We start from the raw sequence: 18,946 nt of genomic DNA, 5'->3' as shown, positions 1-18,946 counted from the left end.
AATGGACATTATCGAACAAAACAACATAACTTGGTCCAAACATCTCAAACAACATTCCTTATCCAAACTTCGGTATCGTTAAAACATAAATAATCAATCAAATTTAAGACGGGATAAACTGTGTTCAATACTGGATGAAAACAAAGTGAAGCGCGTTCCAGGTCGAGCGCACCAAAAGACTAGAGTCCACCTGGAGTGACACATGGAAAGAACAGGACTACTTCTTCATTCTCAAAAGAAAAACATCAACCAATTTCTAAAGACTGTTGACATCTAGTGGAAGCCATAGGAACTGCAAGCAGATTCCTATTAAAAAGGACTTACCACAGAAAACTAATGGAAAACAGATTGACCTCAAAAAAATAATTCCCTGGCTGGATTGTGCACGGGGTTTCGCCTGCCAAATCAGTTCTGTTATACTCACAGACATTATTTAAACAGTTTTAGAAACTAGACCTGAGTAGCAGGCAGTTTACTTTGGGCACGCTTTTCATCCGGATGTGAAAATACTGCCCCCTATGGTCTGAGAGATGTGAGTTATTGCAGTCAAAACAGGGTGTCTGTGAGAAAGCGCCTCAAGGCTAAAAGAGATTCATAGACACAGAACCCTGCAGGGGAGTGAAAGAGATAAGAGACTAGTCAGCCATACCACTATAAAGCAACATGGAGAGTGGAAAATTACTGCTGAGCCCTTGGAAACACTGGAACTATTGTCTCTCCTGCAAGTTTGTATAACTGTATATGCATTGGCTTGGTCTCATGAGTAGAAGGTGTTGACGTAGGCAGTTACATCACTAGGGGTTGACTGCAAGCATATTAAAGCAACTTGGATCCTATTTTGCAGAACTTACTCGGAAACATGCGTGCTATGTTCCTGTTGTCAACTTCTGTCTGCAATTGCGTTAATAAAGGTTTTTGATTGATTTACTTAAAGATATTGTCTGATTGCTGATTTCACCAATAAGCAAATGATTGACAAGGAACAAGGAACCTACCCCAACATTTGGTAAGCTTGCCAGGAGTAAGTGTCCACCCCAGTTGGAGGAGATTCTTCACCATGGTGCCAGAGCTCCAAATTAAACAAGGTAAGCAGACACCTGTTTAATCTAAGTCTGTAATTAATTGGCATTCACTGGTGTGGTTTCCCTCTATCAAGTAAACGTCACCTCCCTCACTCTAAAATATATACATACACTTTGAATTTGACATATAGTCGATTTTCTAGATTGGAGAAATTACAAAACAGACTTGGTGAAATGCATGATGTCAATATATGATGAATGATTGATGATTTGAATTTTTACTTCGGGTGGAATGCAGCGACCATTGCTGAATACTAGTTATTTTTATTTTTTAGAGGTGATTCAGTAAGAATCATCAAATTTTTGGGGGGTGGTAATGCGAAGACCATTACTGAAAACGAGTTGTTTTGGAGAGGTGGTTCAGTAATAATCATCGGCTATTTTATTTTGGGTGGTAATGTGGGCGACCATTACTAAATACTAGTTATTTTATTTTGTAGAGGTAATTCAGCGACAATTACCCAGGCCACCTTGAGCTATGAGAGGGTGGTTTATAATTTTTTTTGTAGTGGTAATTCTATGAAAATTACCCAGTGAATGAGTTGAGTTGTTTATGAATAGTGCGTTTGTATGTTTCGTTTGTTTGTTTCTCTGTGGATTATGGCGGGGTTTATTGGGTAATGGCCCAATGGTGGAATAAAAAGTTAGGAGTAGGACAGAAGTTATTTGAATAAAAGGTTGAACATATTTGTTAGTGAAACTTTCCTACCGTACAACCCTTAGTATACCAGTAAAATTATAACAAGGAAGTTATGTAGAGATTTTCATAGAAAATGACTTTGTGACACTATCACCAGGGGGCACTGGTGTATAACATATTACTGTTACTCTACACCCTTAAGATATAATATTAGGAATTGAAGTCTATCATGCAGTTGTCTCTGAGGCCCTTGTGTGAAATATATTTGAGTTTAGTAGAACCATTTACTATAGCCTGGATTAAGTGAGAGTAGAATTAGGATTACAGTATCAACCACTGTTGTTTAACACACACTGAAAGGAGATAAAGAATAATTTATATAGGCATATGTTTACATGTTACACCCACTTTAAGATACCCCTATAAAAATTGGGAAACACATTACGCGCAGACTATTTAAATAAAACGCCGGAGCACCATGGCACAGTCAAACCAGAATGAGGAGATAGGAGCAATGAAGCCTGTCATGCTTGTTGAATATATGCAAAAGAAGTTTCCCGCTGTGGAATTTACATTCACTTTTAAGAAATGGCATGTCTGGACAGAGATGGCGGGAGAAAATAGATATCCAATGGTTGGTTCATTCAACAAGACTAGGTTGGATTTAGTCAAGGAGATAATTCAGACAAGAAAAATGGACAAAAAGAAGGGGATGAAGAAAAGTACCCTTGTGTCAGAAACTGTGATAGGAATGATGATGCTGGAAGGACAGATTTTCATGAACAAGGCTACCGTGACCAAACTAAAGCTGGAGAGAACAATAGAGTGTGGGAGGAAAGAAATGAGTCAGGACAGAGGCAGAACAGAAGTACAGGAGTAATCAACCCAAAGGACCCCCGGGTGACTATACACAGATCTACCCTCTCATACCACTGAAAGAAGAAAATGGAGAAGCAATCACAATTATCCTCAAGGGGACTCTGATGAAGGAGGTGGATGACAGAACAGCAGCAACAAGCGGCATGAGAACAATAGAATTGGATGGAGAGAAAAAAAAGGAGGAGTTTCCTTCGACACCCCAACTCACTCCACAATAAGGAACCGACTGGAAGACCCTAGTCATATGGCCGCCTGTAAAAAACAAACTAACTACTAAAGAAGTAAAAGATAAGTACAGTGTTACCATCCATGGGTAACTTATTCAGAGACAAGGGAGAAGGAAGACTGGAAAATAATAAGTTGTATACATTACGAAAAGAGAAGAGAAAGTTGATAGAAGATCTGTAGGTGCTAATTGCTGATAAGATTAAAGAGACAATGGACACAGATGATGTGGACAAAAGTAAAAAGCTAAAAGAGGATGTGTGCCCGCCAGAGCCCCTCGTGACTGGAACAACATGCTACTGTCACGCCCTGACCATAGTAAGCTGTTTTTCTCTGTGTTGGTTGGGGCGTGATAGTGACTAGGGTGGGTCATCTAGGTGTTTGTATGTCTGTTGGCCTGATATGGTCCCCAATCAGAGACAGCTGTTTATCGTTGTCTCTGATTGGGGTTCATATTTAGGTAGCCATTTCCCCCATTGTTAGTTGTGGGATCTTGTCTACAGTATGTTGCCTTTGTGCACTCCAGTACTTTCACGTTTCGTTTGTTCTTTATTGTTTTGTTTAGTGAGTTTCTCTTTATTAAAATTATGTGGAACTCTATGCACGCTGCGCCTTGGTCTCATCCTTATAACGAACGTGACAGAAGATCCCAACAACGAAGGACCAAGCAGCGTGCCCAGGAGGAGGAAGTATCCTGGACTTGGGAGGAAATCCTGGCAGGACAGGATCGCCTTCCTTGGCGGGAGTTGCCTAGGAGCATGAGAAGACAGCGACGACATCGGGGAGGTAGGCCACAGAAACCCCAAGAAAATGTTTATCTTTATTAAAATTGTGGAACTTTATGCACGCTGCGCCTTGGTCTCATCCTTATAACGAATGTGACAGCTGGACCTGTGGGCAGTTGGAGCATGTGAGTTCACAATGTGGGGGAACTGAAAGAGGAAGAGTTTACAATAGGGGCAGAGGAAACTTTGGGCCTGGCAGAGGAAGAGGAAACTTTGCTAATGCACATCCTGGAGTGTACTACCCACCATGGCAACAATATGCTCCTCAGCCACAGTACCACTCGCCCGGAGCTGAAAATGCTCCCCAGGGGCCACCTATGCCCTATGGACAAGGAGGACAAGTTAATGTCAGAGGACAGCCATGGCCAATGGGAAATCAGAACACCAACAGTTCTTATTTCCCTTAGAATCAACAGTGAAGGCCCCCGACTCCCCTGCTCCAGTGTCCCCAGTACGATTTCAATGATGAAAGAGAAGAGCCAATGGTTACTCTTAATGTTAATGGACATGACCTACCATTATTATAGACACTAGAGCTCACTGTTCCTGTTTAGGCAAACCTGGACAAGTTGTTGGGGCTTCCCTGAGCAAATCATCAGTAACAATAACAGGGACATCGGGACAGCCCAGGAATGTGTACCGGACAAAGACTTGTTTGATGAACCTCTGCTTGACTCTGACATGGTGCTGTTCGCTGATGGTTCTGCCTATATAGATCAAAGCACAGGGGAGAAACATGTAGGATTTGCTGTAGTAGATGTGGAAGGTGATATTGAGGTTATACGGCCCCTACCAGACCATTTATCAGCGCAACAGGCAGATTTATTAGCTCTGAACACAGCTTGTGATTTGGGGGAAGGGAAGGCCCTTACTGTCTACTCAGACTCAGCATATGCTATTGGGGTTTGTTTGTCATGGTGTGGGGTTTGGAGAGCAGGAGGTATTTGAAACTATGTGAAAACCTAACAAATTGGCTATTGCTAAGGTTGAGGCACAGACGGGTAGGAGTGGTTATGCTAAGTATTGGTAACAGCATAGCTGATGAGGCAGCCAAATTGTCTGCTTCCCGTTGTCATACACATGCATTCTATGTTTAGTCTTTTTTATTATCTGAAACTACTGATCTTGAGAAACAGCAGCAGGCTGCTATTCTCGATCACCAAGTATGGAGGGAGAGAGGGTGAGCTCTCTGTCCTAGGCCTGGCCTATGGCTATATCTTTTGTCTGGCATGCCCTGTTTGCCATCAACCATGATCTCTACTGTTTGCCGATTGGCTCATGGAGTGAGCCATTCGTCAAGGGGGATATGGTGGAAGAGAAGATTTTGGCCCAATGGTTTTACCCAAATTTCAGTCAACACGTAAAACAGTTAATTTATCATTGTTTGTTATATATGTTTGTTATATAACGTAGACAAGGTAACTCCACTGAAACGAGGGAAGTTCCCCACTAAAAAAGGACATTTTGTCCACCTTGCTATGGCTTTCATAGACATGGTAGAGCGAAAAGAAAGAAAGAGATGCTGCCTGGTGATAATTGACAGGTTCACCAGGTGGGTGGAAGCATCTCCCACCACCAACTGCGATGCATGAACAGTTGCAAAATTGCTAGTAAGGGAAATCATACCCAGGTTCGGTGTGCCTGGTTCGGTGTGCCTGAGGTTTTGTCTGCAGATAATGGTACCCATCTCATAGGAGATGTGGTTGCCCAAGTGGCCAAAATGATGGGTGTTGACCAGAAGTTTGTCCATCTATCACCCGCGGAGTAACAGGAGTTACTGAAAGGGCTAATCAGACCCTGAATAGCTCCCTTGCCAAACTATGCCATTCCACAGAAACGACATGGGTAGAGGGATTGCCCCTTGTCCTCAAGAAAATGTGCAGCAGCCTTTAACAAAGGTATTGGGTGTACACCTTGTGAAATGTTAAAAAGATGACCAATGAACACCCCAGGGGTGAGACCTATGACTGACCGACAGATAGACATAACTAAGGCACAGTGTGATCCCATTGAGTACATGAAAGAACTAACTTCAATTGTTCAGTTTTCTCCACTCTCACACTAGGAAAGCAGCAGAACCAATCCCAGGTGAGGATCCAAATGCTCTGACCACCTGCGTAGGAGACTGGGTGAAACTCAGTCCACACGTGAAAATGGAACCAACCACAATGGATGGGTCCATTCCGGGTAACCATGGTAACGCCACCAGCCCTTCGAGTGGTGGAGGGGTCCGGCTGGCATCATCTCTCCCACTGTAAGCACCTCCCAGAGTGGAAGCCATGGATGAGTGACTGGAGGGAGGGAGAGCAGGGTCCCGAGGACATCTGAAGGAGGAAAAAGGTCAGAGCCAAAGGACAGAAGCAGAAGGCCGAGACGAAACGGCCGGAAAGAAAGATGAAGAAGAAGGCTCTAGCCAACGAGCAGAAGGAGACATCATTTCACACTCACACCCAGGTTCTATAACTAGGAAACAGAGACTACACCGGGTCTGGTGGTTTGTTTTCCCCATCATCCATCATGTGTCTCCTTGTGGGCGCAGCCACGGGACCCCCTGGGGGATCTGAGGAAAACAACAAATGGATGGAAATGCTGAGAAAAATTGGAAATCAGACTAAGAGGCCAGGAACCCAGATTTTAGTATTTAGAAAGCCTACAGTTGAAGTCGGAAGTTTGCATACACTTAAGCTGGAGTCATTAAAACTCGTTTTTCAACCACTCCACAAGTTTCTTGTTAACAAACTATAGTTTTGGCAAGTCGGTTAGGACATCTACTTTGTGAATGACACAAGTAATTTCTCAACAATTGTTTACAGACAGATTTAGCACTTATAATTCACTGTATCACAATTCCAGTGGGTCAGAAGTTTACATACACTAAGTTGACTGTGCCTTTAAACAGCTTGGAAAATTACAGAAAATTATGTCATGGCTTTAGAAGCTTCTGATAATTGACATCATTTGAGTCAATTGGAGGTGTACCTGTGGATGTATTTCAAGGCCTACCTTCAAAATAAGTGCCTATTTGCTTGACATCATGGGAAAATCAAAAGAAATCAGCCAAGACCTCAGAAAAACAATTGTAGACCTCCACAAGTCTGGTTCATCATTGGGAGCAGTTTCCAAACGCCTGAAGGTACCACGTTCATCTGTACAAACACCATGGGACCACGCAGCCGTCATACCTCTCAGGAAGGAGACGCGTTCTGTCTCTTAGAGATGAACGTACTTTGGTGCGAAAAGTGCAAATCAATCCCAGAACAACAGCAAAGGACCTTGTGAAGATGCTGGAGGAAACGGGTACAAAAGTATCTATATCCACAGGTAAACAAGTCCTATATCGACATAACATGAAAGGCTGCTCGGCAAGGAAGAAGCCACTGCTCTAAAACTGCCATAAAAAAGCCAGTCTACAGTTTGCAACTGCACATGGGGACAAAGATCGTACTTTTGGAGAAATGTCCTCTGGTCTGATGAAACAAAAACAGAACTGTTTGGCCATAATGACCATCGTTATGTTTGGAGGAAAAAGGGGGATGCTCGCAAGCCAAAGAACACCATCCCAACCGTGAAGCACGGGGGTGGCAGCATCATGTTGTGAGGGTGCTTTGCTGCAGTACTTCACAAAATAGATGGCTTCATGGGGATGGAATATTATGTGAATATATTGAAGCAAAATCTCAAGATATCAATCAGGAAGTTAAAGCTTGGTTGCAAATGGGTCTTCCAAATGGACAATGACCCCAAGCATACTTCCAAAGTTGTGGCAAAATGGCTTAAGGACAACAAAGTCAAGGTATTGGAGTGGCCATCACAAAGCCCTGACCTCAATCTTATAGAAAATGTGTGGGCAGAACTGAAAAAGCGTGTGTGAGCAAGGAGGCCTACAAACCTGACTCAGTTACACCAGCTCTGTCAGGAGGAATGGGCCAAAATTCATCCAACTTATTGTGGGAAGCTTGTGGAAGGCTACCTGAAACGTTTGACCCAAGTTAAACAATTTAAAGGCACTTCTACCAAATGCTAATTGAGTGTATGTAAACTTCTGACCCACTGGGAATGTGATGAACGAAATAAAAAATAAAATAAATTATTATCTGTATTATTATTCTGTAATTACACATTCTTAAAATAAAGTGGTGATGCTAACTGGAATTTTTAATGGGATTAAATGTCAGGAATTGTGAAAAGTTTAAATTCATCCGTTTCCAGCTACAATAGTCATTTACAACATTAACAATGTCTACGCTGTATTTCTGAACAATCTGATGTTATTTTAAATGGACAAAAATGTTGCTTTTCTATCAAAAACAAGGACATTTCTGAGTGACCCCAAACTTTTGAACGGTAGTGAATCTCTATAGATTATTATTCATAAACTATAAACATTGATGGAGAAATGCAATTTTTTCAACGACCTGGACCAGTATATTATTGCAGACAGAGAGAAATAGTATGTAGCCTGTTATTTTATTACTTGTGTTGATATCATATTCAAACCAAAGTGAGTACAGAGGACATCAGTGTTGCGTTTTGGTGAGCGATAAGTCTTATTTGAAACTTCTCATGAAAAATCTGACTCATTCTCTTAACATCCCATTTTGTTCCTAATATACTGCTTCATACATTGAACGTTAGTGTATTGCTATATAAACACGTGTATTCCTCTTTACATTATGCAAAGGGTATATCCTCTGTTGGCAAATTAAATTGGGCACCAAATGGATCAAAACATACTGACACAGAGAGGGACTTGTCATATTACACATATTTAGGATTTTTAAAAACGTTTTCCAATGAACACAGCCCAGGAAATAGCACAAAGGGCGTGAATGTTTTCTTTTTACATCAGTGTTATTATACCCCACCCCATCTTGCTTAACGTACTGTAATTATGTTTTACCTTGGCACACAGCGTTTCCCATTGCCACCTTACGCTCAAATATGAAGATCTTTGGCCAAATGTGTCAAGTGTGTTATAGTAGGAGAGCAGATCTGGGATCAGGTCCCTCCTATTCATAATATAGTCTTATTAATTATAATCTAAAACTCGAAACTGATCCTAGATTAGATCAGCACTCCTACTCTGAAATAATTATACATACAGCCCATGAGAGTGGATCCATGTATGTTACAAAGTCAATAGAAAAAGTCAATGCTTTCTTCTATTGAGTCTTCACATGACACGAAGGGTAACTGGTCCTAAAATGATAACTTACACAGTCACCGGAGATTACGAGAGCCGCCATCTCTGTTCCTGTCGCAGTTAAACCTCTGTGTGACTTATCAAGCCAAACAGTTTAAACAGGAGAAAATTCAATGAACAATGGTGCCACAAACGTACTACCAATTACTAGAAGACGGAACAACCCGAAAATGCACCTACAATAAGATAATCCTGTGGCAATGTAGACCGACTACAAACAAACACAGAGAATAGTACAATTCTTAAGATATGCTACTCTTTACGGTAATATATTGTGCAGAGTGCAGTGGACAAGAAAATATACATTTCTTCTCTATATTTGCCGTAAAAAAAAAGAAGAAAAAGGCACAAAGGGTTAAAGGTACACTTAGCAAGATGACATCATCATACAGAATGGGGCAACTTCCTACTTACAGACAACATAGAGAATTACAAATCTGCCACGACTGACATTATTGGCTATTCCCAATGTGTGTGTACCACACGGGACGATGCAAATTGTTACTTTTGCTTAATGAGGGTAATCTTGGCGGCAGATTTGAGTTCCGCTGTTGCTGTTGTATAATGTCCTTCGGTTAATGATGTAATCTGCTGAGTGTACCTTTAATTTTTCAGCTGTGTGCACCACTATCAGGCACAGTGTAGACACTGAAGGGTTTCTTCAACCTAGCACTTTTTCAGGATATTGGCTGTAAGAGAGCATCTATGGTGGGGATCGGCATTCAGCAATATCCCCATAATATTTCCCTTATTATATAGACACGAGAGCCGAATCCAACTTTTTGCCTGACCATACCATAGCAGAGCTCAAATGACTGACAAGTGACAACAATACCTTTCATGACTTGTTCCACTCAAACAAGAAGGCTGCCCAAAGCTCAGCTCCGTTTTGAACTGGATGTCAAATAAATTAGCAAGTTTGTTTCTTTCATTAATTCAACATAATGTGCTAACGAAGCACGTTCGCTAACAAAACAAGTTCCCGTTTGCTAAAGAAATATTTGCACAAAAAAAGCATGCTGGGAAAAAAAAAACTTGCTTGATAAAGAATGTTTGCTTATAGAACGTCTTCCCGAACAAATAATTTTGAAGCTAACTTCACGTGTCGAGTTCCAATTGCTGCCAATCTCAAAGCTGTTGGTTTTGCAAGGTGTGTGTATTGTTTCTGGTATCGTATTTGCTGATAAGGAAAGTTGTAACCTTAAACACCTACATAAAATCCGCAAAGAAAAGTCTGAAAAAATATCTGGTAACCACTACCAGAGCACACAAAACAAGACTGTTTATTTACAGATTGGATGATAATTAAAGGGATAGTTCGGGATTTTGGCAATGAAGCCCTTTATCTACTTCCTCAGTCAGATGAACTTGTGGACACCATTTTCTTGTCTAACTTCCAGTATGCAGGAAGTTAGAGGTCATTTTGGGAGCCAATGCTAATTAGCGTTAGCGCAATAATTGGAAGTCTACAGGAACAGCTAGCATATTCGCTGTTCCCATAGACTTCCAGTCATTGCTCTAATGCTAGTAGCAATTGCTCACTGCTGCTCCTCTTCGGCCTGGGGTGGGACCTCGGGCTGAACCTGGTCCTCAGGTTGGGGCTGCTCCTGAGGGGGCCTGTCTGGGGCCGGGAGAGGAGGGGGCCGCGGGGGCACAGCCTGATGCTGTCTCTGGCGGTAGGCGATGATAGTGCCCAGAAGCAGGGCGATGACCGTCATGAGGTAGAGGTCCCACTCGGGGCCCAGGAGCTGGTCAAGGTCCACCTGACTGACCAGCTCAGTCATCTGGTGGAGGGGGGATGGAGCGAGGAGGGAGATGATGCAGGGAGGGAGGGGAAGAAATAAAGAGGGAGGTCAGAGGGAGAGGGAGCAGAAAGAGAGATCATTGATTACATTTAACAAACAGTACAATCCTATGAATCCTGTACAAATGTTGTAAACTACAACTAGCCTAAGTTTGCCTCAAATATTGAGCCTGGCCCCCACGAGTTGAAATAGAAATGACTGAGGAAACTGAATCTCCCAGAGTCACCCGGGTCCAGGAAGCGCTCTGTACTGTACACTCACGTTGAGGTCGTGCATGTACTGCAGGGTGTAGACCAGGCCCAGCTTACACAGAGCCAGGAAGACGGGCACCTGGGCGTCGGGACTGGCCTCGGCAGCCATGTCATAGAAACGCTTGGCCAGGTGGATGTCCTACACCAGGCGGAAAGATAGAGGGTTACACGGTTGTGTGCGTATATTAATGTGTGTGCATGTGTGTGTTTGCCCACCTGTTTGATGCCCAGGCCTTTCTCATGCATGTAGCCCAGGTTGAACATGGCCTGAGCACTGTGCTGCTGCTCCGAGGCCAGCCTACAGTGGATGACAGCAGTCTCGTAGTCCACATCAGTACCATAACCGTAGAAATGGTAGTCCCCAAGCTTTATCCTAGCCACTGTATAACCTGGGTAACACAGTTAGACATATAGTACCCACGTCAGTACCGTAACCGTACACATATCAGTATCATAACCGTAGAAGAGGTAGTCCCCCAGCTTTGTCCTAGCCACTGTATAACCTGGGTAACACAGTTGACATATAGTACCCACGTCAGTACCGTAACCGTACACACATCAGTATCATAACCGTAGAAGAGGTAGTCCCCCAGCTTTATTCTAGCCACTGTATAACCTGGGTGACACAGTTAGACATATAGTACCCACGTCAGTACCGTAACCGTACACACATCAGTATCATAACCGTAGAAGAGGTAGTCCCCCAGCTTTATCCTAGTCCTTGTTTAACCACAGTTGAACATACAGTACACATGTCATTACCATACGTTTTAATACCCCAGCTTTATCTTACCTATCCTTGCCTAACAATAACTTAAGGGTACAAAAACAAGATGGTTGCTCAGCACAGCAATAAGAGGGGAGGGTGATTTATGAAGGAGGCTAGACCAACCCTGTGCTGCTGCTCTGGTCCAATGGAGGAGGGCTCGAGGGTATGTCTCGTTCTCACTGAAGATCCGGGCCTCTGCTTGAAATAGAAACAAACACACACACACACACACACAAGGTTCAGAACAGGGGTTGGAACCCAAATGATTATCCAATTGTTTCATTCCGAACAGAACCTCAATATTTGTTGTTCCAATAGTGCACTGTTCATATACATGGTAAAATAATGGTTAATAAACAACTCCAAGGGGTCCCTATAAAATCAGTTTTATATTTTCCTTTTTCAATGGTTTTAGATCTTTTTTGTTCATAGAGAAACAACTAAATTAGATGTTCTGAGTCAATGTCAATGCTTAAATCACAGAACACTATTGTTATGGGGTGTGAAAAACAAACATTTGGGTTTTTAAGTGTAATTCCCCTTTAATTGAGTGTCTGGCCCTTTTAATTGTGCTTCTAACGAGTGAGGAATGTGCCGTCTAATGTGATGGTCTATCAATATATCTGTACTGCTGCTGCTCATTTCATGACGTTTGCAAATAATAGATACAATTCTATAATTCAGTGGTCACGAACCGGTCGATCGCTAAAGGCATTCCTAGTCGATCACCAGACGTTTCTGTGGAAAATACATAAATAAAGGATTGTTCTCCATTTTTATTATTTGTGTTGCGCTGTTGGCGGTATGTGCACTTGATTCAGAAGCCCTGCGCACCGGGTAGGCAAAGTGTTCCCACATTTAAATGTGTCTAAAAAGACTAACTCGAGTGATAGCTCATATCACCGCTTCCACGACACCGGCAAAAGCAAATGTTGATACTAGCCTACGTGAGACTTCATACCTTTAAAAACCATGAACAGAGACACTCAAATAACACAGCAAAGAGCTGGTGTTTGAGTGAGTTCTTACGTTTTTATTCAGCACTGTCAACACTGTTTTTGCTCAACACCATTACAAAACATAAAAACACTTCTCCCTACTTCCACTCGTGCGGCAGCTGCAATGAATGAGTAGCCAAGTGTATCAATAGACCGGAGTGCCAATTTTTATAGAGGAATATTTAACTTTCTCTGGTCATAGGAACAACATGAATTTGTGCATGAGGCAGATGCGGTGTGACTCGAGTTTTGCCATAAGGTGGAAAACAGTGTCCCCTCTGAGAGGCGAAGCCTCTGTTGCTCTCTCCCTCCCTCCGCTGAGACTAATGCCGTGTTCAAAACAACTGGGAACTTGGAAATCTCAGACATCAGTGCGTTCAAGACAACTGGGAAGTCAGTCTGGGAAAAATAGTTCAACGGTCATCCAACTCGGAATTCCAAGTCGGAAACACTAGCATCTTTCTAGAGCTCTGACTTTCCAACCTGAAGATCACTGACATCACGACCTTGTTTTTTCCCCCGGTTTCCCAGTTGTCTTGAAAGCACCATGAACATCAGATGCAGGTACCATCAGTAAAATAAAAATAACAATTATTTGCAAATTATTTACGATCAGTTATGCCTCAAGTGCTACACCAACTGATCTATTTTGTTATCAAAGCTCGTGTTTTGAAATATAATATGGTCCTGGGGAGAAACTTTCACTATGGACAGGGGGGACATGACCCCCCTCACATTCTGAAATGGCCTTTTTGTCACCCCCAGTTTTATTATTGCACTGTGATACAAAACGAAGCACCAGTGTTTTAGGACCATGCGGACGCCTCAGGGCGGCCTGGGTAGGCTGTTTTCCGGGTTCAGCCGGCTGGATTTTAGGACTGCACAGACACCACACCACGTGCGGTGAAGGCAAAGCTTCTGAAAGGCTGGAGCATAGGACCGGGATATGGGCGAGATTAACAGAGGCAGCTGCTGTCTGTGTGTGTTGCACTAATTCTCCAAGTTGTAAAAGTAAGCAGAGCAGAAACTGGCTACTCTTTAGTTCACTGATCTACCTGGCAAGGTAACTGCTGTTTGACAGAAAAAAATGTATTTATTCCCAGTACTGAGCTAGTAGTGTAACTGACATGTTACGTTAGCTAATGTAATGTTTAATCTCCTCTCGACTGGAGTGAATGAACTACTAGCAGCTGGTTAGCTAGCTAGTAGCCAACACAGCCAGTTCAGCTTTAGCTATCTGTCAGTAAGCAGTATCTAACAGCTGTTGTGTGTATGGAAATGTTTTCTAGCCTTTGTTTTGTCCCATTTTAACAGAAGTAAATTTGATGTACCATTAGCTAAAGCTAGCCAAAAGTTGTCCAACGTTAGCTAGCTAGCTCACTAACCTGAATCAAACGATGAAACCAGCGGCCAAACGTACTGAAGACCGATATTCTGACGTTTTTTCAGCGCAATGTGAGTGTTTATTTTTCAGTATACCAATGTAATGTTATTGATCTGTCAGTTTACCTAGCTATTTCCCTACCTTTCACACTGACACTGTATAAACAGCTCTACACGCTTCACTGTCATGGTGCACTGTTAGTACACAACACTATGCTCATCATGTCTTAGCAGGATCAGATGGTGACAGGTGTCTCAGCAGGGTCAGACAGCCAGGGAAGACCAGTCTACGGAGCTCAGGTGAATTTTGCAGTATATAAAAATTATAATAAGTGAATGGATGCAAAGTTCCATCTTGAGTTGATAGGTACAGTCTGGGATCTGGGGAAAATTGTCATTTCAATTACTGAACCATTGATTATATTCTTGGATAATATAATGCATAAATGTACACCAAAGTATTTCTTTGTCATGCCTCATCTGAACAGGATCAGATGGTGACAGGGGTCACAGCAGGGTCAGAGAACCAGGGAAGACCAGTCTCTGACGGCGCAGAAGTGAACCTTTGCAGATACAACACTTTATTCTCTCTGTGCAGCAAACACTGGACAAGCAAGAAGCTTCGAAGACTGAAACTATTTTAAGGCAGTGTGACAAACTTCTAAAGTTGATTTCAAAACTGTATCAAGGGTTGATAGAGGCTTTTCTCGGTGACACAAAACATGTAAAACAAAAATGTGACGAAGACCTGTGAGACACTAATGATGATGATGAATGGATACAGACATGTTAGAATGGCCAGTCATGTTCATATAATCTCAGACATAAATTACTGCAGTTTAAGACCATCCATAGAATGTACTATATGCCAGTGAAACTGAATATCATGCACTGAGAAATGTAATACCTCTGCTGGAGGTGTACAACACATAAGGGAACACATTTGCATATGTTATGGTCCTATGAAGGCTGGCTGAATTCTGGCAAAGAGTCTGTTCTTTTATCTCAATATGTCTACAGGTTCTCCCTTCTCCTTGTTTTTGTTTGGTTGGAAATGTAGATACTGGAGACTTATCAGAAGAAACTGTGTAACCTAGCATTTATAGCAGCTAAGAAACGCATTGCAATTAATTGGAAGGTTGGTTATCCTCCCACAATGGATGGAAGAAATGTCAAGTTATGTATAACTAGATTTGATTTATTACAAGATTAAGGGTATACTGTGCAACTTTCATAAGGTCTGGATGCCTTATATGGAATATTGTACAACAAAAGGAATCTATTGAAAACATGCTCATGTCAGGGTCGATATCCACACTGCATGACCAAAAGTATGTGTCACTTGCTCGTCAAACATCTCATGCCAAAACCATGGGCATTAATATGGAGTTGGTCCCCCCTTTGCTGCTATAGGAGCCTCTACTCTTCTGGATGTTGGAACATTGATTACGGGGAATTGCTTCCATTCAGCCACAAGAGCATTAGTGAGGTCGGGCACTGATGTTGGGCTATTACACCTGGCTTGCAGTCGGCGTTGTAATTCATCCCAAAGATGTTCGATTGGGTTGAGGTCAGGGCTCTGTGGAGGCCAGTCAAGTTCTTCCACACCGATCTTGACAAACCATTTCTGTATGGACCTCGCTTTGTGCACAGGGGCACTGTCATGCTGAAACAGGAATGGGCTTTTCCTAAACTGTTGGGAGCACAGAATCGTCTAGAATGTCATTGTATACTGTAGCGTTAAGATTTCCCTTCACTGGAACTAAGGAGCCCGAACCATGAAAAACAGTCCCAGACCATTATTCCTCCTCCACCAAACTATAACGTTAGCACTATGCATTGGGGCAGGTGGCGTTCTCCCGGCATCCGGCAAACCCAGAGTGAGAGGGGTAACAGGAACAATCTAAGGCGAAACAGCTATTACCTATGTCGTTGCACATTGGCCCAGTAACGATACCAGGATAATTTTACACTGTTATGGAAAAGAGAGGACCAGTCATATACTATGGGAGTGAATTGTTAGACTCCCTGGCGAGATACATCTAAGCCGTGTCTAAGGGTAGTGAATGCTAAAGAAATTGACACTATTTTCCAGGGATGGGGATGTTTGAGTGAAATTCTGCAGTGTTGTTAGTATAAGAGCTCAATGATGACGTGGCAGGTGGCAGCTTGGTAGGCACAGCTTGTCCCATGAATTAATCACAAAACTTGAGGATTAGCTGATAACTACGAAACAAACCTTCTGGATAATATATAGCAGGTATTCCCAAACTGGGCTATGCGCAATTCCCCAGGGGTACGCCAAATAAAAATGTGATTCACATTTTTAAAAATGGGGCTATACTAATTGGGTGAGTTTTTTTCCTCGCCCGAGTAGCTTCGTTTCACTGCCAAAAATAAAATTAAAACATCTAGTGTTCAGTGAAATAACACTACAATGTCCAATACAGGTAGACAATGCTGGGGGAAAAGGCCACAAAAAACTATACAGACGATGCCTTCATCAAACAACACTGTTTCACGACGCATCAGTGACAGAAGATGTTTTGAAATAATTACTCCTTCGCTTACAAGCCAATGAATTATATGCGTTACAGCTGGATGAGTCAGACGTGGCGGGCCTGGCACAGCTCCTGGTATAAGTCCGTTACGTTAATGGGGGGTCAATTAAGGAAGACATCCTCTTCTGCAAACTACTGGAAACCTTGACAACATGAAAGGATATTTTTAAAGTACTGGATAGCTTTGTGACATCAAATGGACTTTGGTGGTCAAGATATGTTGGTATCTGTACTGATGGCACAAAAGCCCCGACAGGGAGACATAGTGGAGTGGTAACGCACGAGCAAGCAGTTGCTCCTGACGCCACTTGGGTACACTGCAGCATCCACTGAGAGGCTCTTGCTGCCAAGGGAATGCATGACAACTTGAAAGACGTTTTGGACAGTACAGTGAAAATGGTTAACTTTGTTAAAGCAAGGCCCCTGAACTCTCGTGTATTTTCTGCATTATGATATGGGCAGCGACCATGTAACGCTTTCACAACATACAGAAGTGCGCTGGTTATCAAGGGGCAAGGTATTGACCTATTTCTTTGAATTGAGAGACGAGCTTAACGTTTTTTTTTCCTGACCGTAATTTTCACTTGTCTGACCGCTTGCATGATGACGACGAGTTTTTCACACGATTGGCCTATCTGGGTGATGCTTTTTCTTGCCTGAATGATCTGAATCTAGGATTACAGGGACTCTCCGCAACTATATTCAATGTGCGGGACAAAATTGAGGCTATGATTAAGAAGTTGGAGCTGTTTTCTGTCTGCATTAACAAGGACAACACACAGGTCTTTCCATCATGGAACATTATTGAATTATGTTAACAACATCCTAAAGATTGATTCAATACTTCGTTTGTCATGTTTTTACGGACTGTAATATAACTTTTTCAACTTTTCGCCCGTACTTTCCGCTGGACTTGCCCGCGCGTCGTGAGTTTGGAAAGTGTACTGAACGCTAAAACAACAAGGAGGAATTTGGACATAAATGATGGACATTATCGAACAAAACAAATATTTATTGTGGAACTGTGATTCCTTGGAGTGCATTCTGATGAAGATCATCAAAGGTAAGTGAATGTTTATAATGTTATTTCTGACTTCTATTGACTGCACAATATGGCGGATATATTTTTGTCTTGATTGGGCTCTGAGCGCCGACCTCAGATTATTGCATGATTTGCTTTTTCCGTAAAGCTTGTTTGAAATCGGACACAGCGGTTGCATTAAGGAGAAGGGCATCTAAAATTTCATGCATAACATTTATAATGAGTATTTCTGTAAATTGATGTGGCTCTCTGCAAAATCACCGGATGTTTTGGAACTACTGAACGTAACGCGCCAATGTAAACTCAGATTTTTGGATATAAATATGACCTACCGAACAAAACATACATGTATTGTGTAACATGAAGTCCTATGAGTGTCATCTGATGAAGATCACCAAAGGTTAGTGCTTAATTTTATCTCTATTTCTGCTTTTTGTTACTCCTCTCTTTGGCTGGAAAAATGTTATTCTGTGAATAGGCACTCACCTAACATAATCGTTTGGTTTGCTTTCGTCGTAAAGCCCTTTTGAAATCGGACACTGTGGCTGGATTGACAACAAGTGTATCTTTAAAATGGTGTAAAATACATGTATGTTTGAGGAATTTTAATTATGGGATTTCTGTTGTTTTGAATTTGGTGCCCTGCAGTTTCACTGGCTGTTGAAGAGGTGGGACGCTACAGTCCCATGTACCCTAGAGAGATTAAACATAAGAATGAGTGTGAGTTTTTGTCACAACCCGGCTCGTGGGAAGTGACAAAGAGCTCTTACAGGACCAGGGCACAAATAATAATATAATAATCAATAATTGTTATCTTTATTTAGCCATCTTACATATAAGATGGCTCAATAACTCACTACAGGTTAATGAGAAGGGTGTGCTTGAAAGGATGCACATAACTCTGCAATGTTGGGTTGTATTGAAGAGAGTCCATCTTAAATCATTTCCCACACACAGTCTGTGCCTGTATTTAGTTTTCATGCTAGTGAGGGCCAATAATCCACTCTCACAAATGTACGTGGTTTCAAAAGGCATCAGCGTCTTAACAGCGCGATTTGCCAATATGCATATTCTAGCTATTATGGCTGAGTAGCAGGCCGTTTACTCTGGGCACGCTTTTCATCCGGACGTGGAAATACTGCCCCCTACCCCAAAGAAGTCAATAAATGTATCGTATAGTGTGTGTGTGTGTGGCAGGCTTACAATGATGGCAAAAAAACAACATTTGAGAGTGCGCCGACCCTGGTGCTAGAGGGGGTACGCAGCTGGAGGTTGAATGTTTGAAGGGGTACGGGACTATAAAAAGTTTGGGAACCACTGATA

At 42.3% G+C, this 18,946-nt stretch overlaps 1 protein-coding gene across 4 annotated transcripts in view; it reads right to left on the bottom strand.

Annotated features, from left to right (window-relative positions):
• Window positions 1-8,059: 8,059 nt before the first annotated feature.
• Window positions 8,060-18,946, bottom strand: part of LOC129824897 (protein sel-1 homolog 1-like) — a 55,020-nt gene continuing 44,133 nt past the window's right edge. The window contains exons 18-21 of one of the 4 annotated variants that reach the window (XM_055884450.1): window positions 11,763-11,837; window positions 11,087-11,259; window positions 10,881-11,009; window positions 8,060-10,598 (exon numbers count right to left, since the gene is read on the bottom strand). In XM_055884450.1, coding sequence (XP_055740425.1) covers window positions 10,353-10,598; window positions 10,881-11,009; window positions 11,087-11,259; window positions 11,763-11,837 — 623 coding nt within the window. In that variant the 3' untranslated portion in view covers window positions 8,060-10,352. The other 3 variants (XM_055884451.1, XM_055884453.1, XM_055884452.1) reach the window with 3 other exon arrangements.

This window comes from Salvelinus fontinalis, chromosome 27 (genome assembly GCF_029448725.1).
Source record: "Salvelinus fontinalis isolate EN_2023a chromosome 27, ASM2944872v1, whole genome shotgun sequence".
Classification (NCBI taxonomy): Eukaryota; Metazoa; Chordata; class Actinopteri; order Salmoniformes; family Salmonidae; genus Salvelinus; species Salvelinus fontinalis.
The sequence above is the reverse complement of the archived record's forward strand: the minus strand, read 5'-3'. Positions and strand labels throughout refer to the sequence as shown.